Genomic DNA, 27,282 nt, shown 5'->3' on the forward strand with positions numbered 1-27,282 from the left:
CGCTAACCAGTCCTGGTTTTGCGTGAAACTCGTGTCTTGGACAATCTTTTGGGAATTGCTAAATTGCTAACCTTGCTGGCTTTAAAAATAAGTGACGAAGAAAACACTTTTTTTAGTATATCCATCCAAACAGGGTTCAGGTTTAGGTGGTACGCAGCGACAGAAAACGTCGTCAGGTGGTACGTCGCGATGAGTATAAGGCTGGTCTGTCCCTTACATTACTCATTAAAACTCGCCGTTTACAAACACGAATCTGTCTGCTTTCTAATTTCTATTTAAATCAGCTGTCACAAACCCCCATTGCAAAAAACTGTTGGTACATCAACTTATTACATAATAAGACAGTTGACAAAGCATATTTCTGCTGCCAACTGTATAGCAAAAATTGTCAGTGACAAAGTACAAATTCCGACGCCCAAACGAAACTATTTGAAGCAGCCGCAAAAGGCTTACAAGGTAAACGGGGCGATTTAGAAGACCTTGCGCGGAAAAACGTTTCCAAAACAAAATCACGTTGGCCGATTTCATGGCCACTGAAGCATTTGATCGTATGCAAATAACATCCTTTTGTAAAGGGCAATGTTAAAGGAAAAAGTATGATCTTATTTTTGACCTTTTTGGGGTTACTGGGTTGACGTTTTATCAGTGATGATCATACACATGGCGTGCACGACTTTTTTGTCCATTTTCGGATCGTACATAGTCTAGACACACACGTGATTTAACGCGGGATTTTTAAATTTGAAATTTGACTTCACGCTTTGCACTGCACTTTAAACATTGACTTAGGTTTGGGCAATGGCTTATATAATGGAAGTAAAACTACCCACATTTTCGGTTTGACAAAAACTTTGCCGAAATGGTATGACATTACTTCAAATGAACAACCATGCGAATATATCAAAAACACAACAATGGTGTGAAGCGTTTAAACTCATATTCGCTCGTCAGTGCTAATGTAATTACACGAGTATGGTACTCGATGCCAATCCGTTCATTTTACCGTTTTAAAAACTCAACTTTGCTTTATTCACCGTTGGAAAACGATGTTCGGTGCGGTTTGCGCTACAAACAATGATTTGTGATAGAGTGAACTTAAAGCAAACCTTTTTCGTAAAAATTTCATATCTCGTTTGCAACCCTAGCTCAGTTCGTACATTTTGCGAAACATCCGTAACAATTCGTAATTTGTTTAACTGCTGGGTTGTAAAACAAATTAGCCTGCCGATTTTGTTTTGAACGTATTTTATTGCAATGACTGGAGTTATGTTTCTGCAAAAAAACTAGACTTGACCTGAGTCACCAACAACCAAAACAATTTTATTTGTGAATAGATTATTGGCTCTGGCCTCAAATATAGGTAACATGCAGCTTACAATCATGCCTATCCGCAGCATAGGTTTACAAGGACGCAACTATTTCATAACATATAAACATATGGGGTCATTGACATGACTGGAATTAGAAACGGACGTGAGTTTCAAAATTCAATTTAAAATTAGATCAAGAATTCATTGTTTTTTAGCAGTCTTGCACGCTGACACACCTTAAGGATGCGTCCTGTCAAAATTTGCTTAGTCATTTCCCATTTCAGGTTTGAATATGTTTTGAAGTTTTGATCTCGCTTTTTATTATTACATACTACGAAGAAACTGGTGGCTCTTCAAATAGTGGAAAAATTGCTTCACTGGTGCTGCTAGTTATCATTATAATCCTGCTTAATGAGTGTACTTAATTAAAGTATTATTAGTCATCGGTATTTGGGTCGAGTTACTACCGATAACTTTTGTTATTTTTGTTTTTCGTTGACCTTAGATATGTTTTACTGACATTTAGTGTTTGGTACAGGATCTATCCCGCAAGTAGTGGGCATCTTTTTGTCGACGATCACTGATTATTATACATAAAATTATATGTAAGAATAATTGACGAAGCAACAGTGCTTCCTAATCAAAATCAGTCAACAAAGTTGTTTAACGATATATATTTCACCCCAAAAGGGCATCTTCAGTCGTTCTGTGAAACAACGAGTGTAAAAGTAAAACAAACCAAGCAATGAACTAAAACCATATTAAACACAGCAAAGAGCTACGGCAACCTGCTACAAGCCCATGCTAACTATGCAAGATCTGCGACAGAACTGCGTCTAAGCTACACAAAAAGTACACACTGCAACAATCGATAAGGGAACAGTGCACACCCAGATAAAAAAGAAGGAAAAGCGGAGAGACGAGATAACCGTCTAGTCCACGGGCAACGAAAAAACAAACCCAGTCCAAATGAACACAAACAAACAACCCAGTCCAAATGAAATACAAAATAAAATCGATAAAAACCAGTAAAAGAATAAAAAGATATAAAATAATGAATGGAGTTATCGCACCCTGGGCAAAACCATTTTTTGAATATTAATAGTAGCTTGGGTAATTTTGAGTCAATTTGCTTCACAGGCGTCCAAGTCTTTAAAAGACTGAAGATGCCCTTTTGGGGTGAAATATATATCGTTAAACAACTTTGTTGACTGATTTTGATTAGGAAGCACTGTTGCTTCGTCAATTATTCTTAGATATGTTTTAAAACGTTTTCCATCAGAACAAACGAATTAATGTTTTGCATTTCCATGTTAGCAAATTTGTACATGACAAAACAGACAAGACCTTACACGTTTTTGTTTTGTTTAGGTAACACATTTATCTTAACACGTCGATATTGATCGCTTACCGCCAAGCAAACATTACAAACAAATCGTTTTTTTCTGAATCTACTGCTAAATCATTGTACTCAAAACAGTTACTTGGTTTATTAAAATTAATAACCTGTATATGACTTTCACCCGGTGGCCATACTAATTTTAAATAATTATCTGTGGGGTTATGACTGAACTAGGTTTAAGCTTTTCTCACTCCAGAATGTTAATTTACAACGACTTATTGGCCAATCTTGCTGTCAGACACATATTTTGTACTGTTTGAGACAATTAGGTCCGTCAAAATTACGTTTTTTTAACCCACACGTAACCAGTACCCTGATGTGTATCGACAACTTTTGGGTAAATTATTCTATTAAACAACGTGTTCTCATGTCTAATTATAAGAAACAACAATTCAAAGTGACAGTCGAACAAAAGCCTTCGCTTGTTTTTGTGCATGTTAAATCAACCACATTGAACAAAAACTCTTTCTCGTAAATGAAGAAAAAAACACACAACAAAATGACAATCGCACAAAAACACTATAGTTGTCTTTGTTCATGTCAAACCAACCACATTGAACAAAACTCTTTCTCGTAACTTACGAACAAAACAAACAACACAACAAAATGACAATCGCACAAAAACACCAGACTGTTTTTGTATATGTTGACCCAACCATAAATCATCTAAATGCACCATTTTGGCATTACTTCCACTCGTACTAAATCAATTTGAACGTGCAATCCACATCTAGACTGTCACGACTTATATCTGTTTTAAAAACCCATACAATTCGTTGACTTATTGGATTAATCTGCCTTTTTTGTGCTAAAGTGGGGGCGGAAAGGCCTAACCTGTTTGCTTTGTCGATGTGCTTGGGCGCACAATTGGAAAAGGGAGGCGGGAATCGGTTAACTATCAATCGATTGGTAGCACGTTCGCCGCGTTTTGTGCTCTGTTTTGCCGCAAAACAAGAAACTGGTAACCGAAGTCGGTTTCGCTCACCCACTTGTCTTGTGACCAAAGCCTTTTGAGAAATGGACGGCGGCCAATTAGTGCGCGAGTCTGGGATAAGTCAAATATCTGATCAGAGTCCAAAAAGGTTGTTTTTTTAGCTACGCGAAGGACTGGAATTTCGCAAACGGGTATTTTGGCAAAATGTTGCAGTTTTGATATGTTTTCAATGGTTATAGCACACTTCAATGTAGAAAATGTTATTCTGTGATGCATTTGCAATTAAAAACTAGCCATATTATTTTCGAGCGTGGGAAAAGATTTGTTCACACAACATCCCCTCTAAAACGTCACCGTTACCATGACATTACACGTACAAAACTGGTCCAGCGTTTTGAGAACGTGACGCTGGCAACAAGCATTGTGCTGAGTCACGTGGGGTTCCGATGACGCAAACCGAAAATTGTATGGACTAAAGCGCAGGCAGCGATGCTTATCGATTCCCTTTTTCGCCCTATTGGCAGGACACAGGGGTGACAGGTATCAATTTTCAAGGCGTGCGCTAAATTATAAAGGAACCCACGTGTGGTCTGTAGTCGAACGAAGTCTTGTAATCACTCAAAAGATTGCGACTTGATTAATTGTTTGATTTATTTCAGTGATTTTGTTTGTTTCTTGTGTCTGTTTGTTTGATTTTGTTTAATACAACTGTCTTTCGAGATGGTTTAAAGTTTTAACCAGCTTGAATTTTAGTCCTGAACCTGTACGTACAAGCACGAACCCTAATTTTAACAAATAAAAAACTGGATTAGCTCCGAAGAAAGTTTACAAAATAGTGCCTTCGCCAATAGGCCTACATAAAGATCTGTGGGGATTACAGCTATACACAACCAATGAGTAGACTACACACATGCGCTTGCATTTGTACAATGAAAGTGAACTTACCAGACACTAGTATAGTGAAGTTCTCAATCTGACAAAAAGTTGAAAAATCAACAACCACCCTACCACCCTGCCTCTGAGTCGGTTGTCAATTTTTAATTGTCTTTCGTGTTCCGATTAACCTAGGCCGGAAATTCTGATTCCCTTTTACTTCACAGATCACTTGTACGTTGTAAATTATATTTTAAAAATAGGTTGACATTGCTGCCTACGAAGAAGCCCTAACACAGACTTACCTTGCATATGGCCAGTGACTGAGCAGTATATGTCCACATTTACTTAAGTTTTAAACCGTTACATTTTAGCAAATCCTCTCATGTTAAACCCTTACACTAAATTATACATAAAACACAATGCCATACAAATACACAATACCTGAAGATGTTAAACCCACCATAGGGTCAATAAGCAAGTCATTCACGCAAGCCTTTCACTTTTTGGCAGAAGCGTTGAACCAAAGATGCATATCCATGACGGGAATGTTTCGCACGAGATAAGAAGTGTTCTGTGTTTATAAAAACTGAATCGTGACCCTGTTACCGGTATCAAATACGCAAAACCACCTTTTCTACCCACACAAGAACACATACGTTTCGATACTTAAAGCTGGTACCAGCACTAAGTATAAAGCTATTGCTATTTGGCCGATAATTTGACAATAAGATCGTAGAATAGTACGCAAGGCCTATTGAGCATGTTACACGCAATCAAACCGGCCTTCCTATACGACAATACATTAGTTTGAAAACTTTATCCTTTCGTTTAAGGTTGATCTCAGTATTGAATGTATGTACATCTTAGCTGATTACATAATGCATCTTGCTGAAATGTGTGCTGCCTTTTTTCGTATTTTTAAACCTTGCCTTTGCAAAGTATGACAAACCCTTCACCATTACTTTAAAAAAATGAGTAATCATTGATTACTAATGATCTAATAATGCTATGTTGAAATCACACTTACTTCAAATGCAAAGAATGTATTAAAGGGTAAGAGAATTAGCTCATCTCTTCCCTTTCTAAAACATAGGTTAAAAACAAAAAAGACAAATAAATAGTAAAAAAAATGCCAAAAAGGTTAGCAGAAAAGACCAGTCCAACATTTGTAACAACAATACCACAAATACTACAAAACAACACTGTGCAAAGAAAAACTAATGTCAACAAGTGGTAAAATGGCTTTTGTTCAAGGACATTTTTAATAAAAATGAACTTATTGATGAAATTTATCCCAAATTGGAAGCAATTTAGATGATTAGTTGAAAACGGTAAATGTTGATGAAATTTATGCCTGCTAAATCCATAATAAATCGAAAATTTAAAAGACTTACTTTCATGGCATATCATATGTACATTGATTAGAAATTATATTGATGTAAACCGTTAAGTATTATATTTCAACAAATATATATCAATGGTCAGATTGTCATTTTATATTTTAGGCACAAGGTAACAAAAGAAAACAAGCGGAAAGTATTCCAACGGTTTGAAAGGCGCGACACCATACAACAACAATGTAGAAGAAGAGGCTTCTGAGATTTTGCATGTAAGACTTGGTCATGGAAATGGAAATATATATGTAAAGATCGATGTTGGTCGTCCGGCACACAGTGGTTAGTTCCGAGATTCGGTTTCAAACACGGTTGTTACCGAAGAAAGCATAACCACAGACATGAACGTGGCATTGTACACAATGAATCTTCCCTGGAAATAATATACGCGATATAATTAGGAACATTTTTTGAGAATCAATATTTAAGGAAGTGAGGCTAGAAAATTCTTATCGCCATCGGCAGGGGCTAGACTTAAGTTATTATACAGGAGTCGGCAACCCCCGGCTCGCGTGCCGATTTAGTGACGTTGATTTCACATGGCACGCTAAACGATTTGTGAGCTCATATTCAATTGCGTCTTGATATTTAAACAAATACATTGCTAGTTTCAGTTCGTTATGATGTAGACGTCCCAAAAACGCAGATTACACAAACGAATTTGTCTTCTTTCTCATTAACATACACAAGGCACATACGGCACACGTTGGAACGCCAAGTCATTATTATTTTGACGTTGTTTGTCACGTGGGGTCCACATGGTTGTCTAAACTTATGCTGATCCAAACATCTAAAAAATGGTTCCCAACATCGGCTTTGCATGGGGAGGCAAAGTATCACGTAAAAAAATCAGTTTTTGATGTTTCTTTTTGAAGGCCCCAATAATTTTGGCATGGAGCAAGGTTACCACGCTATGGACAAGGCCAACTGACTTCTAACAGCGCTTTTTAGAAGTTGCAACATACAAAACTACACTCAAGGCAATAACTGTTCATAGTAAACAAGAAACCACCGTAGCATATCAGCAAACGTGTCACGCTAGGAAGCAAACTTGCTAGCTTGTAAAATTTACATCCGCAGAACCGTATAATGTAACTGAAATTGAATGCATGCAAGCAATGCGGGAAACATGTCAAAGTACCACATGTCACCCGTAACCCTGGGAGTGCCTATAGTTTGGATGCTATGTATTTTGCTAAAAGCAGTGACAGAATTCTACAACAAACACATGGGGTACTATAGTTTAAATTGCCTGCAGTGAATATTTTAAGGGTGTACATTCTTAGGAGTACTAATCCTTCAACATATAGTCATCAAGATCGTTTTTTATGTTGATGTGAACTCCAAATTTTAGCAGTCATTTGCCAAATTTTTAAACACTCATATGAGTTTAAATCGCTCAATTTCACTGATAGAAGCAGTTTGTACGACAAATACTAGAGTTTCGTAAATTTTTGCTTACTTTTTCGTCTTCTGATGTTTTTACAAGACGACAGCCTGCAGTAGGTGCGCATACAAGCTCTCGCAAACCAAGTACTTCGTTTGCTGATGTGATGACCCTGTTTAAATGAACAAAAAAGCACCGTTTAATAGACCAGTGGTCGGCAACCGCCGGTCCGCGGCCCGGTACCGGTCCGCGAGGAGTTCGTTACCGGGCCGCATAATCTTCCAGGATAAATGCTATGAAGCATTTTGCCCATATATCCCGGGGATGATAAACTAATTTAGGCGTTTTCATTGCTAAATATTTGTAATTTTTTGAAGACTGGTCCGCGATAAAATTTTACTTTCAAAACCGGTCCGCAGTGCAAAAAAGGTTGCCGACCACTATAATAGACAATTCACTAACCAGAACAAGGTGTTCGTCTGTATTATAAATCTCATAACAAAACATGTAAGATATAGGCTGATAATCTAGCAATGTAATACTGGAGGCTCTCGCGTCCAGTATTACATTGCTAGATTACATCGTTGATCATTTTTTTGTTAATTGTTTTAACAGCATAAAACCTAAACAATAATGGCTATGCAAATAGTAATAACGACATGACTTTAAAAACTTGTCCAGCATTTATATCGCTTGGTATACTGACAAAAATGTCTGGTAGATCCAAGTCAATACGCGCTTGAAGATAATTGTATAAAAAAGGTTCCTACTTCTGAAGATTCGCCTTCTTGGGTGACACTAATCTCGTCGTTGTCATTTTCGAAAGAAATCAAATCTGAGCTAAATGATTCAGTTGCAAGAAATGATGAACTGCTGTTTGTTGGGTTTGTGACACTCAAGTTTGAAAATAACCGTATTTCCTCGTCGCTTATGTCTGAAAAAAAACTCTATTTTACAATTTTGTTGTCTAAACATTAACACAAATAATGGCAACATTAAAATTAGTCATTCGTGTTGCCTTAACCTTAAACCGTATAATAGCCATATTTGGCATTTTGTCACAAATTTGTGATTGTTTGTCTACAATTGCAAATGGTATTTTTTCGGTATTCAAATTAATACAACACTATTGATTTGTTTTAGAACTTTCGCTTACCACACGCCGTTGTATCTTTGGACACGGGGGCCCCTTCACAGACCTCCTGGGATGAAAGGAAAAGTGCTATAAGCACCGCAAAACATCCCATCATTATCAGCTTGTTGGGGGTCGTAAATTTCACCATTCTCAGGCTTTGCACGTCAAATTAGCGGCTTACTATGCAAAGGTAAAGTCGGGATTACAGAACTTTTGTGCGGCTAAATTGCAAGAAACGATTGTTTGTACGATAGATAAGAAATTCCTTACACTGTATGAAAACGATAGTGTTAGGCTTCATAATTAAAATAAAGTTTTTTTTTCATTAATACTACAATTCTTAATTATTTTCATGATTATGGACGCCTACGGTAATAATTCGACATGTTACAAACGGCTGAACTGTTAGTTAAAGCATAACTTCACAATGCAACTGCTTTATTTTTGCATTTCGGATGGCTGAATAATTATTACAAAAAAGATCATGTTCGTGTTGCCTTCTTGTTTGCTACTGAACAAAATTGTTAAACATCTCACTTAGCACATGGAAGACTGTAAACCACTGCCTACCCCAAGCTCTAGTCTAAACTACTGGCTGAAATCTTGATAAATCGCAATTGGTTTTAAAGCTACTAAACCTACAGTAGAGTGCAAGTATAACCACCTAAAACAAACTGTTAACCTCAGGGGTTTCTACAGGCCCAAAACATATTTGTATGAACTTTTCGGTCTAACGCTTCTGAATAGTGAAGACAAGTACCAACAAAGCGTTTCGTTTTTCACTTTTTCTAAAGCGCAAAACCCTTACTTCGCAAGACGTCTTTGCAAGTGCAATAACAAAGCAGTCCTTGTGTTAGATTTTCAAATCAGAAAAACGCGTTGTATTAAACTATGTGCATTTAATCCATAAGGAAACATATACATTGTTATCAAGGTGGCAGTTTTACAATTAAAAGTCCGACGAAATAAAAATACGAAATAGGTGAGAAAAATTTATTTGGCGTAATCCATTGCATTCCACTAATAAACTACACAAAAACATGTTAAAGAACTTACTATATGACTTTTTTTGGAACATAAGACTAGATAAATCACAATGTGCCAGGCCCATTAAAGGCGTTATGCGGACGCTTTAGGGCTGATCCCAGTTGTGAATTTATCATAAGATTAGATACGGTACACTTTGTTTCATCTAATTAGCCATTTGTTGCACGTATCTATTATCTTTTAGTGTGACTACAACACCTTTGCCACTGGATCACGCTGTCACTTGCTAAATAAGCTCTACATCCTGTGGAGCTATTCTTTTATTTACCCTAGCTGGGAAAATCATTTTTATGGGGAATTCCCTCATTCAAGCGTGTCGAGGCCCTATATCGACCACGACGTTTAAGCCTGGACAAGTTTGAATCGCAAATTTCCCCATCTATTTGACCTTTATGAACCGCTGCGTTAACATCAACGAATTAACATGTCTGTACTTCAGCCTATAAGGTTTTATCCTAGGTTTCTTGTACCCATTTCGGCTTCGATACAGCCCCGTTTTTGAAAACATGACTTAGTGCTAATGTCAAATCGTAGTATGGGACAACCGAGGCGTCACGTTTTAAAGCCCCATGTCTTGGAAAAACTGTAAGTACTGGAAAATATTATAACCATTCTTGCTACTTTCCGTTTTTTTTCCGGAAAAAAAACTAAAACCTGAAAATTTGAAATCGGACACTTTCGTTTCCCTCACAATAGGTGGCACCCCGTTTCATTATTAATTCTTTCACAGAAATTATGAGCACGAAGATTTGGGGAAAATCATGACATTTTCCATTAGCCCAGACATTAAAGTTTCAAATTCGGCAGCGTTTTAAGGCAAATTTTTCACAAAATTGTGCATGGCGTCTTTAAAATACGTTGATACACTTTTAAGCATTCCTAACCTATTCGCTGGGCCTTTATTCGCAAAGTTATACCATGGTTAGCCCTAGATGGTATACATTGTGTCATGTTGTGATCTGTATGAAATAAACGACTATAGGGCAAGGACCACACCTTTGGAACTTTTTCACCCGTTACTACACGTTGTACCACAGGCCAAGTTAATGTTGCGTTAAGTGTCGAGGTTGAAGTGGTCCTTGAAAAAAAAATTGTGTGTTAATACTAGAAACACGAGAAACAGCAGAAATGTCTAAACACTGGCTTTCGAAGTCAAGTCTGTGATAAATGCATAAGGATTTAAGTGCTTGGTTGATCGCTCCGGAAATACCTGATAGATATTGTTCGTTTATTTATACGTTTTACTTTTGGAAAACTATCCCACTGTGCCTCTGTCTGGGTTTATGACTATTTGCTACCACCAGCAAGTTTCTTTAGTTAGATGTTTGGCGACTTGAACTAATTCCGATATGTTAGATTCGGAGTTACAGCAGCAAAAATGCCATGGGAACAAAATCGTTTGCCCTATTCGATGTTATAACACGTCCACAATGGTGATAAATTGTTTGCTTCAACGGTAAATTGGCTAAGGTGTTTCTCCAATTCACAGTGTTATGATAAGCTCCCGCTCCACACCCGCCGCTTTGCATAATGGCCTATCTTCCTTTTATCGACCAAGGCAAGACCGCCATTTATTTTATTTCATTGTATACTTTGTCGACACTCTTCAAACATGTCGGGGTGTTTCCTTTCGTGATAGAAAATCCCTGGTTAGGGTTACACGCTATATGCCAATCAATAGTACTTGTCCGTGCCAAAGGGATAGACCCCGTAAAACTTGCCGAAGATAAAAAAATCCCGCTGTAACCATCATTTAACCCATTAAGTGGGAAAGTTCCTCTTGACGATTTTTGTACCTTGTTAAACTTCACGATATCCCACACACTTTTAGGTTTAATTTCAGTTCCTTATGTGAAAATAGTCTTTGATCTTTGATGTTATTGAGCACTTTCCTGTGTCGACAGAGTGATGTACGGTGTAATTTTAGAATACAAACCCTAAAATAGAACATAGGCCGATCATGTGATACAAAACAGTGCCAAATTCGTATCGAGTAAAACCCCACACAAATAATGGTTAAATATAGTGGAACGAAAAATGCCCATATATTACATATATGTCCAGTATATTCTTTAGTAATATTCCAAAATAATTTAATTCTAAAATTGCAATGTTACGTCAGCATAAGTGCTTCGCTGCCGACAGTGCACACTGTTTCGACCTATAAGGTCTCATCAGTGCAGCTGGTGACGAGAGATAAGTGCTTCGTTCTCATAAATAAATGTGCACTTTTGTTTAGTTAAATCTATTGGCACTGTATGCATTCTTCTAACCCCATGTTAGCCTGGCGTAAGACGTCACATTGCTTTGCGTAAGCATCTCATCCACCTATCTTAGTCTCCTAAAGGTAAATGCTTACTGTTGAACAAATTTATACATAATTATGTGTGTGTATATACATAAATATGTTTTGTTATGTTTTTATGCTCTAAACCCACTCTCTTTTACGCATGGTAATACCCCAACAAAGTAAATCATGACGTTTTCCAAATAATACACGTAAGTTAACAGCAACGCTTTCACATAATAACTTTTGTGGCAATGTCACAACAAAATTCCTCAAGTAGTAATTTCCTGCTGCAATATTTCGTAAGTCAGGGACCTTTGACAAATATGCAACAAAGTACGGAAAACTCAGTTAATACTCTTATGAACTAACGTAACCATTGACACAACCTAATCAAATTGCGACCTATTTTTGGGCTGCGGTTTAGATACACTAAAGTAAATGCTGCAAACAAAGTATGCAACATTAAGGTTAAGGATATTGCATATCATTTTAAAGTCGAAATATGGAATGCAGCGTGCAAAGACCACGTGCTAATGAGGTTGTGCAAACGGAAAAGCCCGATCGTGTCCAATCAGGGATAAAAATAGTTTGCGTTAAGGTGGTTAAACCGGCTGCCTTTCACCTAGTGCTACGTGACGCTCCTCACATGTCACTAGCGGACAACACGGACCGCCAAGTTTGGGTGAAATTTAAACCGACTTTAATACCAAGGGAATGACTCGGCATTTATTACCAGTTGCGACAACAAAATTGGTTAGATTGTTAGCATGTGTTATTTGATGGTATTCAACTTTGTTTATGAAAACCAAAAAACAACTCATATAGTCAACGCATCAGCATTGCTAAATGATACGTTTTTCCCCAGCATTTTATACACTTCATCGTAACGTATGCCAACCGAATAACCTCACAATTTAGTACCAAGTAAATATGCATATATGTTTGTAATATGTATGAAATAGCGTATTTCTAAGACGTGGCAATGGTCAAGAAAACTTACCGAAGATATTTTTTTATGTTCTACAGATTTCTACTATAAAACGCCAAACAGATGTCCTACCTGCGTTGGTTCATATAACCTCGATTGTGACGCGATTTAGTCTCCAGAAAGCCACAGGTAAAATCATATCTGAAAAAAAAACGAACCCCTTTGGAGTATTATGAAAAAACGATCCTCTATATGTCTATGGATCCAAAATTTCACAGAAAACAAACACAAATCCTACATGACTGTTAGTGGTTTAAAGCCGATTGAGGGGCCTTTTGTTTCCAGACCTTGGTGTAAGTTCATGTGGAGAGGTCTAATTGACACAAGTTTGTTTGTAAAGTGGTTCTCTGCTAATATGCCTGGCAGCAACAACTTGTTTTATGGGTATGCTTACGAATCGCTTGTTAGCTTAATTGTCTAAAAATGGGTCGCACTTTTTAAAAGAACTAAGCTTCTTAAAAGGCAAAAGGATTTAGGCGTCTTTGGGTGGTAGTTCCCTGTTGCGCCATATTACCTGATAAAAAGGTATCTAGGCTATAACCGAATGTGCACTGATGCGCTACGAAGGTGTGACGCAGCTTTAACGATGACGGCGATTGGGAAATACCCTCAGCTTGAAACGTGCGTTGACGAAATTCGCTTTCGATACGATTTTATGTTTTTGTTGCAAGAGTTTGGAAAATAGTTGCAAGGGGCTTTGATGATATCAGTTTCGGTCTCATGATTGGGAAAGGGAGGCAACAGCTTATCTAGGTTTGTTCTGCAATTACATAAATATACTTGTTTAAAAAAATCAAAAAAGTGTTTTTAAATAAAGCTGGTGTAATTTTTGTCGGTACTTTCTAAATTTGTTTGGAACAATATCGTTATGTAGCAAAGAAGTGACGCAACCTTTTAAATTTAGGTAAAACGCGAGAACCAAATTTGTTTGACACAAAAAGTGGTATTTCCCACCGACATAATAACATAGATTGGTCACCCTGTTTTGGTAGGTTTTTGGAACTAATACGACCTTCCAATGGTTTACCACCACTACATAATACAAGACAAAAATATTGAGATTGCCTACTCACAAATTTTAGTCACAACAAATCTTGCATGATAGATGAAAAAAAAGAACTCAAACCCTTCTGTTCAATGCTTATGGTAGTACATTTGTTTGCCATGGCAATTTTCTTTGCACTGATCATGGCTTCTGCTTCAGCGGTGGGTAAATAATAGAACGTGTATTGTCAGACAATCAACTTCCCACGAGTCACGTTTTGTGAATTCCACTGATTCGGATGAATGGCAATAACTTGTCGGTTGAATGAAACCCAGTGCCATAACAAAATAACCTTGATAGATAAAGCTCAAAATTGAACAGTTGAATTGCTGGATTTGGTGGAATTACAGTAAAATGGTGGGCCCTAACGCCTTAACGCATTAACGCCTTAAGCCGTCCCCAAGATTTTCTGTGTGTTTAGTAATGTCTGCTGTGGATTGTTATGTAAGGCACCCTTTATATTCCATAACTGAGTATAATTACTAGATGCGTTTGATGTTTTCACGTAGAATTGATACAAAATATGGAACCGCTTTGACCTTCATTAAGTTATGTGTGTCTGCACGAATGCCTGTATATGTAGGCCTACATTCTAAATTCCTACTTCTTAACTACTACATATGATGCAACGATTTCGGCCAGATTTTTTGTTAAACGGTACCTAACTTTGCGGCGAATAAAAATATAGCGATTTAATACCGTTGATATAAAAGTACATACCAAAACATATTGACGTGATAATGCTCCCACCCCCATAGAAAATAAAGTCTAGAGATTTTCGTTTTCGGACGTTAGGGTTCAAAGAAAGTCGCGTATTATCCAGTCCACATCGCTCTTGCGTGTCGCGGTGTCATGCGCAGAATGGAAATACGAACTGAGGAAATGTTTGCCCTATAAGCAATCATGTGTAAATGTAAATATTTTTTGCTTCCTGCTCAGTCAGGTCTGTCATTTCAAAGCACGGCGTACAGTTTAATCACGGGGAAGCTTCTAGAACAGGGGAATTATGAGGTGACTAGGTAATAAGGAAAAGTCAAATTGATCGCAATGTGCACATAAAAAATTCCCCCCTGCGCATTTATAAAAACGCCAGGGCAAAATGCATTAACTTTACTAGTTTAATTAACAACTCACTTTTGCACTTAAGTTTTTAAATAACCGTTGCAATTGGTTGGATGGTCAATAGGTCCTTCTTGCATTAGTGTTTGAAACGTATTTTTATGTACAATTGAAATGAACAATGATCGTCGATAAGTATGCTACCTGCCAGATGGTCAGATACTGCTTGATCGTTTGATTCTAGGTTTCAAACGTATTAAACGCTCCCGATTGGGGTTCAGAATAAGGTTTTTGTGAAATCGTTGTACAAGCACTTGCCGATCGAACCTATCAGGGCTCTATCCGTTTCAATGGGCGGCCTTTTAATTGATATCGAGTCGTATTTCCGAGTTTCGAATCAGTAAAAACATCCTTTGAATTGAATGTTAAAGCGCACTCTGAAAATTTAAATACAAGTTTTTAAACGGTAACAGTTTCGCTTACGCGCGCAATTGCTCTTTTGTAACCGTAAAAAATGTTGTTTTAGTCTGGACCTTTGTGTGGCAAACGTCTGTAACGTTCACCCTGTGGGAAGGTTATCCTGTCGGTGTTCTTTGCATTGAGGTGCCAAACGAAATAGTTAAAATTCGTTTGAAAAAGTATGTGGCCCCCTGGGTAAGACGAGTTCAATATGGGAAATTTCGCGAACCCTTTGACTTGCATCGTTTAGGTCTGCCGATTGCTTTGATGCTATCGGAAAGTTTAAAAGCCTAAAGTTTGGGAATTCTAAAAATGTAAATGCTATGGAGGTAATAACTCATTTTAACATCCCATCTATAGCACGCAGCCTGTGTAGCAAATTGACAGTCACTTCAGCAAACAAAGCAACGCGTGGGTTTAAAGGTGCTTCGTTCTTTTGCAAACCCTATATAACCAAGAAGTACGGTGTTGTTGTAAGGCATAATGTATAAGCAAGTAACGCTCCTATATTAGTTTTTATTATGAATGATCGACGTTTGAACGTCCCATACGAGACGCCTTTATCACGATTATGGCATATCTTGAAAGCAAATTTTCCTATAAAGCGATCCGTTTAGTCAAATTCGCGTTTTTCATTCACCTATAGGTTAATGTTTGTTTAATATAATGTTTATGTTGTTAAATAATCTTGCGTGCATAAATCAAAGGATTTTAATTTTCTGTACCTTAGGGCACAATAATATTCGTTGTAGTCAACGCAATTAAAACGTTAAAACATTCCACTGTTATTTTTGGAAAGTGTTCAACAAGGAGTTCACTTCGGGTTTAATTGGTGTTGCACAACAATGGCTTGCGTGCAGGACCCGATGTTATCTTACTTTCGCAGCCGAAACTACCCTATAATGATTGCGCTTTTGTGGATACCTAATGGTCTGTGTCGAAACAACCCGGCTATGCCAAGGTCGCGGCATTTTTTGCCGTAAACCAATCAATGCTTTGTCGGGCCCATTATAACGTCAGCAGCTCAATTTTCTATTTAAATCAATACGCCTTCGTACAATTAATGTTCCTAATGTCCTGTAATTTTTTCTTTCTTAATTAAAAGAAACGGTTTGGAATCTTTTAGTTTATGTTGTATGTGGCAAACAGGCCAATGAAACCATGCATATTTTTTTGCAGAAACGAAAATTGTAAATAGCAGAATACTTACCAATTTGTACTAACCAACAGGAGCTTGTTGCTAGTTTTAAATGACAGCATTCTAAAGCAGTTGTTCTTAACCTATTGTGAGCTCGTACCCGTAAAGCTTCATGAAATATTCTCGTGACCCTTGACCCTTGACCCTTAATGTGATGCTTCATAAGGGTACACGTAAATGCACTGATCTAATGCAATATACGGCTGTGTGGTTTCATTAAGAAGGGACTTAGATAGTTAGGGAGTAAAAAATCAAATATCGTTCTTCCAATGCACGATATTACCACGGCAAACTACTTTGATTTTCTAAGCTTTAATTGATTACTGAATAACATTGATATGTGTGTGCAGAAAACGTCGGAAGCTCTTGAGCGACATCATGCTGCGAGAAATGGTGCCCCGAAGATTAGAAACTGTTTTGAAAATGGATACGCCCTGGACGTATTCGAAACATAAGGAACGCTTGTATTATTTTCCAATTAACCAAACACTGTATTGCAAAGAAGCTGAAGTTTACCAACAAAAATTCAAGCAATATTAAACAAATATTGTAACAACAGCAGAAATATTTTCCCAAATGAGTTCAATTTTAAAAATTATATAGTGACACAGTGACAGTGTCTTTACAATGAAATTTAAAGAGTTTTTTGTGTCTTTTTGAACACCTTCCTAAAATACGTAATATAGTGATTTTATGTGTCTTGTTACTGTTTGTGTGATAATGTTGAAAGCTCAAATATATGTTTTTAATTTTCTATTCTTTTGCGAGAAGAAAATATAATAGAATGTCCTTAATGCACATATTCTGCTTTTTCGTGGTGTTTTAACAAAACAAAAGCTTATTGGTCATAAACGCAGTAATAACTTAAGCCATGTTCAAACACGGCAACCATAATTTTCCATTAAGTTCTGTGTTACTATTCATCCAATCAAAAAGAGGCCTAGTTAATTGTTCATTTGAGGATAGCACGATGAATAATTGTGTTTATATGCATAATTTAAAGCGTGTATACGTAAGGCTCCATACATCCATCTATTTATTGTATTCAGCAAACAGCGAAAAGTCGAAACATTCTCGTGGTGAAAAAATGATTTGGAGACTTTACGGGTTGAATTCGGATTGTGTTCTCTGACGGGATTTAAACCCTGGTCGCTGTTGTGGTAATCCGTTGTTTTGTGCAAGTAAGCGCCTAAGACCATTCAGCCAAGTATTTGCTCGTGAGGTTAACAACATTTTGATCACATGGTAAAAAGATTGAAAAGAAATGCTAGCTTTGAGCGACCACAAACAGTAATTTATGCAATTTCAAAACGGACCAATTTTGCCAAACCGTATCTGAGGTAAACCCACAAACAGAAAATGTCGTGCAAGCAGGCGGTCGCCGACGTTCGATCGAGGTTTCCACCGGTGTTCTCCCGCACAACCCGAGCCTAGACACTGAGGAGTGCGCCTGCTCGTTGGACGTGGCTGGTGGCGACTTGTGCGCTTGTGCCAAGTCGTCTTAACCGATGATGCCGGAAAACGAACGGATCAGTGCCCGCTAGAAGGTCGTGTGGGGGCGATGTCTAGTTGTGGCGCGGGAGCGGAAACGCTCGCCAGCGCAGTTGCGACATGCTGTGGCTATGTTACCACCACCTAATGCCACGACGCTGGAAGTATCGTTTCCATGGATTTGCTCACGTGAGAAAACGTTTCCTGTACGACCAATTGCAGCACACTCCCACGAACCACAAACAGAAGTTTGTTTGGAGAATTGAAAAGAGGCAATTTTTCCTTTTCAGTAAGCTTTGGGAGGTGAAGTCTCGCTGCAACGAGCTAGACGCGTCACTGCCTAGCGGGTGCTTTGCACTTTGCTTTGCTGTGTCGCGGAAGCTTTCGTTGCGCAAGTACCATCGCCTCCTTTTAAGCTACGGACCAGCTCCGCTCCTCTTGGACGGGAGAGGGTGCAGTGCTGGGGCTTCGTGCTCCAGCATTGCTCCCCTCTCTTGCTCAGAAGCCGCCTAGCGGGATGCTTTTGCTCCCGCGATGGCTGGCTTCTTTGGGCGGGATTGGTTAAAAGAACCTTAAAAACCTTCCGATTTTTTCCCGCCTCGCCGCCGCAGCAGCAGCAGCAGCAAGTGGACACAAAAAAACGTTCTTTCGTTCTCGCATACGCTGTAGGTAATCCATTCCCACGCCCACGTGGGTTCGGAGCAAGGCCAACACCTCGACTTGCTGCAAGAGAGGGGCGGTGCCGAGCACAAGGCCCAGCACCGATCCTCTCGAGCAAGCCGAGAGGCACCGCCTCGACTTGCAGCAACTGAGGAGCGGTGCCAAGCACAAGGCCCAGCACCGATCCTCTCGAGCAAGCCGAGAGAGGCCGGCGCAGCAAACAGAAGCCAACTCAACTCGTCCCAGTTGCTGCCCAAACAGAATGCCGCCGCTGCTCGGGAAACCGGCTGTAAGGCCGATTCCCGAGCTCTGACGTCACCTGTGACGGAGCTGGGGGCGAGCCGACGTCCCAGTTGCCAAAACAACCAGAACGAGCTTCACTCAAGCCCTGAAACTTGGCCTATTTCAATAGGTGTTCAAATTTTATGTTTGTGGTTTTCTTTTCGGTGGACTCATTTTCATGCATTTGCGTCATCGCAACGTTGACACGGTTGAATAGTTCGTAGTCACGTGAACAACTACACGTTGTGGCACGGAATGCAGCGAGTGGTTGCTTGGGCGCGGAAATCCGCCAAACCGAAGCGCGCACTGTGTCAGCTGGTCGCTCGTTGCTGGACTGCTGGACGGACCTTAGTCGCGCGAATCGACCCGCTCCGTCGCTCGTCCTGCTTGCCACAACGCGTTTCTGGAGCAGGCGGCGTGCCAAGGACCAAGGAGTCGATGTCTTTGCCACGCCAGACTCTATTTTACAGTGTTTGTGGTGACCCACAAACAGAAAATGTCGTGCAAGCAGGCGGTCGCCGACGTTCGATCGAGGTTTCCACCGGTGTTCTCCCGCTCAACCCGAGCCTAGACACTGAGGAGTGCGCCTGCTCGTTGGACGTGGCTGGTGGCGACTTGTGCGCTTGTGTCAAGTCGTCTTAACCGGTGATGCCGGAAAACGAACAGATCAGTGCCCGCTAGAAGGTCGTGTGGGGGCGATGTCAAGTTGGCGATGTCTAGCGACATGCTGTCGCTATGTTACCACCACCTAATGCCACGACGCTGGAAGTATCGTTTCCATGGATTTGCTCACGTGAGAAAACGTTTCCTGTACGACCAATTGCAGCACACTCCCACGAACCACAAACAGAAGTTTGTTTGGAGAATTAAAAAAAGAGGCAATTTTTCCTTTTCAGTACGCTTTGGGAGGTGAAGTCTCGCTGCAACGAGCTAGACGCGTCACTGCCTAGCGGGTGCTTTGCACTTTGCTTTGCTGTGTCGCGGAAGCTTTCGTTGCGCAAGTACCATCGCCTCCTTTTAAGCTACGGACCAGCTCCGCTCCTCTTGGACGGGAGAGGGTGCAGTGCTGGGGCTTCGTGCTCCAGCATTGCTCCCCTCTCTTGCTCAGAAGCCGCCTAGCGGGATGCTTTTGCTCCCGCGATGGCTGGCTTCTTTGGGCGGGATTGGTTAAAAGAACCTTTGTGCTCTTTTTCCATTTGTCTCCTTAATCATATACCTAAAAAAAACCTTCCGATTTTTTCCCGCCTCGCCGCCGCAGCAGTAGCAGCAGCAGCAAGTGGACACAAAAAAACGTTCTTTCGTTCTCGTATACGCTGTAAGTAATCCATTCCCACGCCCACGTGGGTTCGGAGCAAGGCCAACACCTCGACTTGCTGCAAGAGAGGGGCGGTGCCGAGCACAAGGCCCAGCACCGATCCTCTCGAGCAAGCCGAGAGGCACCGCCTCGACTTGCAGCAACTGAGGAGCGGTGCCAAGCACAAGGCCCAGCACCGATCCTCTCGAGCAAGCCGAGAGAGGCCGGCGCAGCAAACAGAAGCCAACTCAACTCGTCCCAGTTGCTGCCCAAACAGAATGCCGCCGCTGCTCGGGAAACCGGCTGTAAGGCCGATTCCCGAGCTCTGACGTCACCTGTGACGGAGCTGGGGGCGTGCCGACGTCTCAGTTGCCAAAACAACCAGAACGAGCTTCACTCAAGCACTAAAACTTGCCCTATTTCAATAGGTGTTCAACTTTTCTGTTTGTGGTTTTCTTTTCGGTGGACTCATTTTCATGCATTTGCGTCATCGCAACGTTGACACGGTTGAATAGTTCGTAGTCACGTGAACAACTACACGTTGTGGCACGGAATGCAGCGAGTGGTTGCTTGGGCGCGGAAATCCGCCAAACCGAAGCGCGCACTGTGTCAGCTGGTCGCTCGTTGCTGGACTGCTGGACGGACCTTAGTCGCGCGAATGGACCCGCTCCGTCGCTCGTCCTGCTTGCCACAACGCGTTTCTGGAGCAGGCGGCGTGCCAAGGACCAAGGAGTCGATGTCTTTGCCACGCCAGACTCTATTTTCCAGTGTTTGTGGTGACCCACAAACAGAAAATGTCGTGCAAGCAGGCGGTCGCCGACGTTCGATCGAGGTTTCCACCGGTGTTCTCCCGCTCAACCCGAGCCTAGACACTGAGGAGTGCGCCTGCTCGTTGGACGTGGCTGGTGGCGACTTGTGCGCTTGTGCCAAGTCGTCTTAACCGGTGATGCCGGAAAACGAACGGACCAGTGCCCGCTCGAAGGTCGTGTGGGGGCGATGTCTAGTTGTGGTGCGGGAGCGGAAACGTTTGCCAGCGCAGTTGCGACATGCTGTCGCTATGTTACCACCACCTAATGCCACGACGCTGGAAGTATCGTTTCCATGGATTTGCTCACGTGAGAAAACGTTTCCTGTACGACCAATTGCAGCACACTCCCACGAACCACAAACAGAAGTTTGTTTGGAGAATTGAAAAGAGGCAATTTTTCCTTTTCAGTAAGCTTTGGGAGGTGAAGTCTCGCTGCAACGAGCTAGACGCGTCACTGCCTAGCGGGTGCTTTGCACTTTGCTTTGCTGTGTCGCGGAAGCTTTCGTTGCGCAAGTACCATCGCCTCCTTTTAAGCTACGGACCAGCTCCGCTCCTCTTGGACGGGAGAGGGTGCAGTGCTGGGGCTTCGTGCTCCAGCGTTGCTCCCCTCTCTTGCTCAGAAGCCGCCTAGCGGGATGCTTTTGCTCCCGCGATGGCTGGCTTCTTTGGGCGGGCTTGGTTAAAAGAACCTTTGTGCTCTTTTTCCAATTGTCTCCTTAATCATATCATCACTACCTAAAAAAACCTTCCGATTTTTTCCCGCCTCGCCGCCGCAGCAAGTGGACACAAAAAAACGTTCTTTCGTTCTCGCATACGCTGTAAGTAATCCATTCCCACGCCCACGTGGGTTCGGAGCAACTCCAACACCTCGACTTGCTGCAAGAGAGGGGCGGTGCCGAGCACAAGGCCCAGCACCGATCCTCTCGAGCAAGCCGAGAGGCACCGCCTCGACTTGCAGCAACTGAGGAGCGGTGCCAAGCACAAGGCCCAGCACCGATCCTCTCGAGCAAGCCGAGAGAGGCCGGCGCAGCAAACAGAAGCCAACTCAACTCGTTCCAGTTGGTGCCCAAACAGAATGCCGCCGCTGCTCGGGAAACCGGCTGTAAGGCCGATTCCCGAGCTCTGACGTCACCTGTGACGGAGCTGGGGGCGAGCCGACGTCCCAGTTGCCAAAACAACCAGAACGAGCTTCACTCAAGCCCTGAAACTTGGCCTATTTCAATAGGTGTTCAAATTTTATGTTTGTGGTTTTCTTTTCGGTGGACTCATTTTCATGCATTTGCGTCATCGCAACGTTGACACGGTTGAATAGTTCGTAGTCACGTGAACAACTACACGTTGTGGCACGGAATGCAGCGAGTGGTTGCTTGGGCGCGGAAATCCGCCAAACCGAAGCGTGCAATGTGTCAGCTGGTCGCTCGTTGCTGGACTGCTGGACGGACCTTAGTCGCGCGAATCGACCCGCTCCGTCGCTCGTCCTGCTTGCCACAACGCGTTTCTGGAGCAGGCGGCGTGCCAAGGACCAAGGAGTCGATGTCTTTGCCACGCCAGACTCTATTTTCCAGTGTTTGTGGTGACCCACAAACAGAAAATGTCGTGCAAGCAGGCGGTCGCCGACGTTCGATCGAGGTTTCCACCGGTGTTCTCCCGCTCAACCCGAGCCTAGACACTGAGGAGTGCGCCTGCTCGTTGGACGTGACTGGTGGCGACTTGTGCGCTTGTGCCAAGTCGTCTTAACCGATGATGCCGGAAAACGAACAGACCAGTGCCCGCTAGAAGGTCGTGTGGGGGCGATGTCTAGTTGTGGTGCGGGAGCGGAAACGTTTGCCAGCGCAGTTGCGACGTGCTGTCGCTATGTTACCACCACCTAATGCCACGACGCTGGAAGTATCGTTTCCATGGATTTGCTCACGTGAGAAAACGTTTCCTGTACGACCAATTGCAGCACACTCCCACGAACCACAAACAGAAGTTTGTTTGGAGAATTGAAAAGAGGCAATTTTTCCTTTTCAGTAAGCTTTGGGAGGTGAAGTCTTGCTGCAACGAGCTAGACGCGTCACTGCCTAGCGGGTGCTTTGCACTTTGCTTTGCTGTGTCGCGGAAGCTTTCGTTGCGCAAGTACCATCGCCTCCTTTTAAGCTACGGACCAGCTCCGCTCCTCTTGGACGGGAGACGGTGCAGTGCTGGGGCTTCGTGCTCCAGCGTTGCTCCCCTCTCTTGCTCAGAAGCCGCCTAGCGGGATGCTTTTGCTCCCGCGATGGCTGGCTTCTTTGGGCGGGCTTGGTTAAAAGAACCTTTGTGCTCTTTTTCCATTTGTCTCCTTAATCATATCATCACTACCTAAAAAAACCTTCCGATTTTTTCCCGCCTCGCCGCCGCAGCAAGTGGACACAAAAAAACGTTCTTTCGTTCTCGCCGCATACGCTGTAAGTAATCCATTCCCACGCCCACGTGGGTTCGGAGCAACTCCAACACCTCGACTTGCTGCAAGAGAGGGGCGGTGCCGAGCACAAGGCCCAGCACCGATCCTCTCGAGCAAGCCGAGAGGCACCGCCTCGACTTGCAGCAACTGAGGAGCGGTGCCAAGCACAAGGCCCAGCACCGATCCTCTCGAGCAAGCCGAGAGAGGCCGGCGCAGCCAACAGAAGCCAACTCAACTCGTCCCAGTTGCTGCCCAAACAGAATGCCGCCGCTGCTCGGGAAACCGGCTGTAAGGCCGATTCCCGAGCTCTGACGTCACCTGTGACGGAGCTGGGGGCGAGCCGACGTCCCAGTTGCCAAAACAACCAGAACGAGCTTCACTCAAGCACTAAAACTTGGCCTATTTCAATAGGTGTTCAAATTTTCTGTTTGTGGTTTTCTTTTCGGTGGACTCATTTTCATGCATTTGCGTCATCGCAACGTTGACACGGTTGAATAGTTCGTAGTCACGTGAACAACTACACGTTGTGGCACGGAATGCAGCGAGTGGTTGCTTGGGCGCGGAAATCCGCCAAACCGAAGCGCGCACTGTGTCAGCTGGTCGCTCGTTGCTGGACTGCTGGACGGACCTTAGTCGCGCGAATCGACCCGCTCCGTCGCTCGTCCTGCTTGCCACAACGCGTTTCTGGAGCAGGCGGCGTGCCAAGGACCAAGGAGTCGATGTCTTTGCCACGCCAGACTCTATTTTCCAGTGTTTGTGGTGACCCACAAACAGAAAATGTCGTGCAAGCAGGCGGTCGCCGACGTTCGATCGAGGTTTCCACCGGTGTTCTCCCGCTCAACCCGAGCCTAGACACTGAGGAGTGCGCCTGCTCGTTGGACGTGGATGGTGGCGACTTGTGCGCTTGTGCCAAGTCGTCTTAACCGATGATGCCGGAAAACGAACAGACCAGTGCCCGCTAGAAGGTCGTGTGGGGGCGATGTCTAGTTGTGGTGCGGGAGCGGAAACGCTCGCCAGCGCAGTTGCGACATGCTGTCGCTATGTTACCACCACCTAATGCCACGACGCTGGAAGTATCGTTTCCATGGATTTGCTCACGTGAGAAAACGTTTCCTGTACGACCAATTGCAGCACACTCCCACGAACCACAAACAGAAGTTTGTTTGGAGAATTGAAAAGAGGCAATTTTTCCTTTTCAGTAAGCTTTGGGAGGTGAAGTCTCGCTGCAACGAGCTAGACGCGTCACTGCCTAGCGGGTGCTTTGCACTTTGCTTTGCTGTGTCGCGGAAGCTTTCGTTGCGCAAGTACCATCGCCTCCTTTTAAGCTACGGACCAGCTCCGCTCCTCTTGGACGGGAGAGGGTGCAGTGCTGGTGCTTCGTGCTCCAGCATTGCTCCCCTCTCTTGCTCAGAAGCCGCCTAGCGGGATGCTTTTGCTCCCGCGATGGCTGGCTTCTTTGGGCGGGCTTGGTTAAAAGAACCTTTGTGCTCTTTTTCCATTTGTCTCCTCATATCATCACTACCTAAAAAAACCTTCCGATTTTTTCCCGCCTCGCCGCCGCAGCAGTAGCAGCAGCAAGTGGACACAAAAAAACGTTCTTTCGTTCTCGCATACGCTGTAAGTAATCCATTCCCACGCCCACGTGGGTTCGGAGCAACTCCAACACCTCGACTTGCTGCAAGAGAGGGGCGGTGCCGAGCACAAGGCCCAGCACCGATCCTCTCGAGCAAGCCGAGAGGCACCGCCTCGACTTGCAGCAACTGAGGAGCGGTGCCAAGCACAAGGCCCAGCACCGATCCTCTCGAGCAAGCCGAGAGAGGCCGGCGCAGCAAACAGAAGCCAACTCAACTCGTCCCAGTTGCTGCCCAAACAGAATGCCGCCGCTGCTCGGGAAACCGGCTGTAAGGCCGATTCCCGAGCTCTGACGTCACCTGTGACGGAGCTGGGGGCGAGCCGACGTCCCAGTTGCCAAAACAACCAGAACGAGCTTCACTCAAGCACTAAAACTTGGCCTATTTCAATAGGTGTTCAAATTTTCTGTTTGTGGTTTTCTTTTCGGTGGACTCATTTTCATGCATTTGCGTCATCGCAACGTTGACACGGTTGAATAGTTCGTAGTCACGTGAACAACTACACGTTGTGGCACGGAATGCAGCGAGTGGTTGCTTGGGCGCGGAAATCCGCCAAACCGAAGCGCGCACTGTGTCAGCTGGTCGCTCGTTGCTGGACTGCTGGACGGACCTTAGTCGCGCGAATCGACCCGCTCCGTCGCTCGTCCTGCTTGCCACAACGCGTTTCTGGAGCAGGCGGCGTGCCAAGGACCAAGGAGTCGATGTCTTTGCCACGCCAGACTCTATTTTCCAGTGTTTGTGGTGACCCACAAACAGAAAATGTCGTGCAAGCAGGCGGTCGCCGACGTTCGATCGAGGTTTCCACCGGTGTTCTCCCGCTCAACCCGAGCCTAGACACTGAGGAGTGCGCCTGCTCGTTGGACGTGGCTGGTGGCGACTTGTGCGCTTGTGCCAAGTCGTCTTAACCGATGATGCCGGAAAACGAACAGACCAGTGCCCGCTAGAAGGTCGTGTGGGGGCGATGTCTAGTTGTGGTGCGGGAGCGGAAACGCTCGCCAGCGCAGTTGCGACATGCTGTCGCTATGTTACCACCACCTAATGCCACGACGCTGGAAGTATCGTTTCCATGGATTTGCTCACGTGAGAAAACGTTTCCTGTACGACCAATTGCAGCACACTCCCACGAACCACAAACAGAAGTTTGTTTGGAGAATTGAAAAGAGGCAATTTTTCCTTTTCAGTAAGCTTTGGGAGGTGAAGTCTCGCTGCAACGAGCTAGACGCGTCACTGCCTAGCGGGTGCTTTGCACTTTGCTTTGCTGTGTCGCGGAAGCTTTCGTTGCGCAAGTACCATCGCCTCCTTTTAAGCTACGGACCAGCTCCGCTCCTCTTGGACGGGAGAGGGTGCAGTGCTGGGGCTTCGTGCTCCAGCATTGCTCCCCTCTCTTGCTCAGAAGCCGCCTAGCGGGATGCTTTTGCTCCCGCGATGGCTGGCTTCTTTGGGCGGGCTTGGTTAAAAGAACCTTTGTGCTCTTTTTCCATTTGTCTCCTTAATCATATCATCACTACCTAAAAAAACCTTCCGATTTTTTCCCGCCTCGCCGCCGCCGCAGTAGCAGCAGCAGCAAGTGGACACAAAAAAACGTGCTTTCGTTCTCGCATACGCTGTTATAAGTAATCCATTCCCACGCCCACGTGGGTTCGGAGCAAGTCCAACACCTCGACTTGCTGCAAGAGAGGGGCGGTGCCGAGCACAAGGCCCAGCACCGATCCTCTCGAGCAAGCCGAGAGGCACCGCCTCGACTTGCAGCAACTGAGGAGCGGTGCCAAGCACAAGGCCCAGCACCGATCCTCTCGAGCAAGCCGAGAGAGGCCGGCGCAGCCAACAGAAGCCAACTCAACTCGTCCCAGTTGCTGCCCAAACAGAATGCCGCCGCTGCTCGGGAAACCGGCTGTAAGGCCGATTCCCGAGCTCCGACGTCACCTGTGACGGAGCTGGGGGCGAGCCGACGTCCCAGTTGCCAAAACAACCAGAACGAGCTTCACTCAAGCACTAAAACTTGGCCTATTTCAATAGGTGTTCAAATTTTATGTTTGTGGTTTTCTTTTCGGTGGACTCATTTTCATGCATTTGCGTCATCGCAACGTTGACACGGTTGAATAGTTCGTAGTCACGTGAACAACTACACGTTGTGGCACGGAATGCAGCGAGTGGTTGCTTGGGCGCGGAA

The 27,282-nt window shown here is 43.5% G+C and overlaps 1 protein-coding gene across 1 annotated transcript; it reads right to left on the reverse strand.

The window, feature by feature from the left end:
* Positions 1-5,982: 5,982 nt before the first annotated feature.
* On the reverse strand, positions 5,983-8,722 carry LOC145220620 (uncharacterized). Its single transcript, XM_080087818.1, has 4 exons — positions 8,460-8,722; positions 8,074-8,237; positions 7,379-7,475; positions 5,983-6,289 (listed from the first exon to the last, which is right to left on the reverse strand). The coding sequence occupies exons 1-4, from the start codon at positions 8,584-8,586 to the stop codon at positions 6,219-6,221; spliced, it is 459 nt and encodes a 152-aa protein (XP_079943944.1). The 5' UTR covers positions 8,587-8,722; the 3' UTR covers positions 5,983-6,218.
* Between the last annotated feature and the right edge of the window lie 18,560 nt (positions 8,723-27,282).

Source organism: Phallusia mammillata, chromosome 3, assembly GCF_965637545.1.
Source record: "Phallusia mammillata chromosome 3, kaPhaMamm4.hap1.1, whole genome shotgun sequence".
Classification (NCBI taxonomy): domain Eukaryota; kingdom Metazoa; phylum Chordata; class Ascidiacea; order Phlebobranchia; family Ascidiidae; genus Phallusia; species Phallusia mammillata.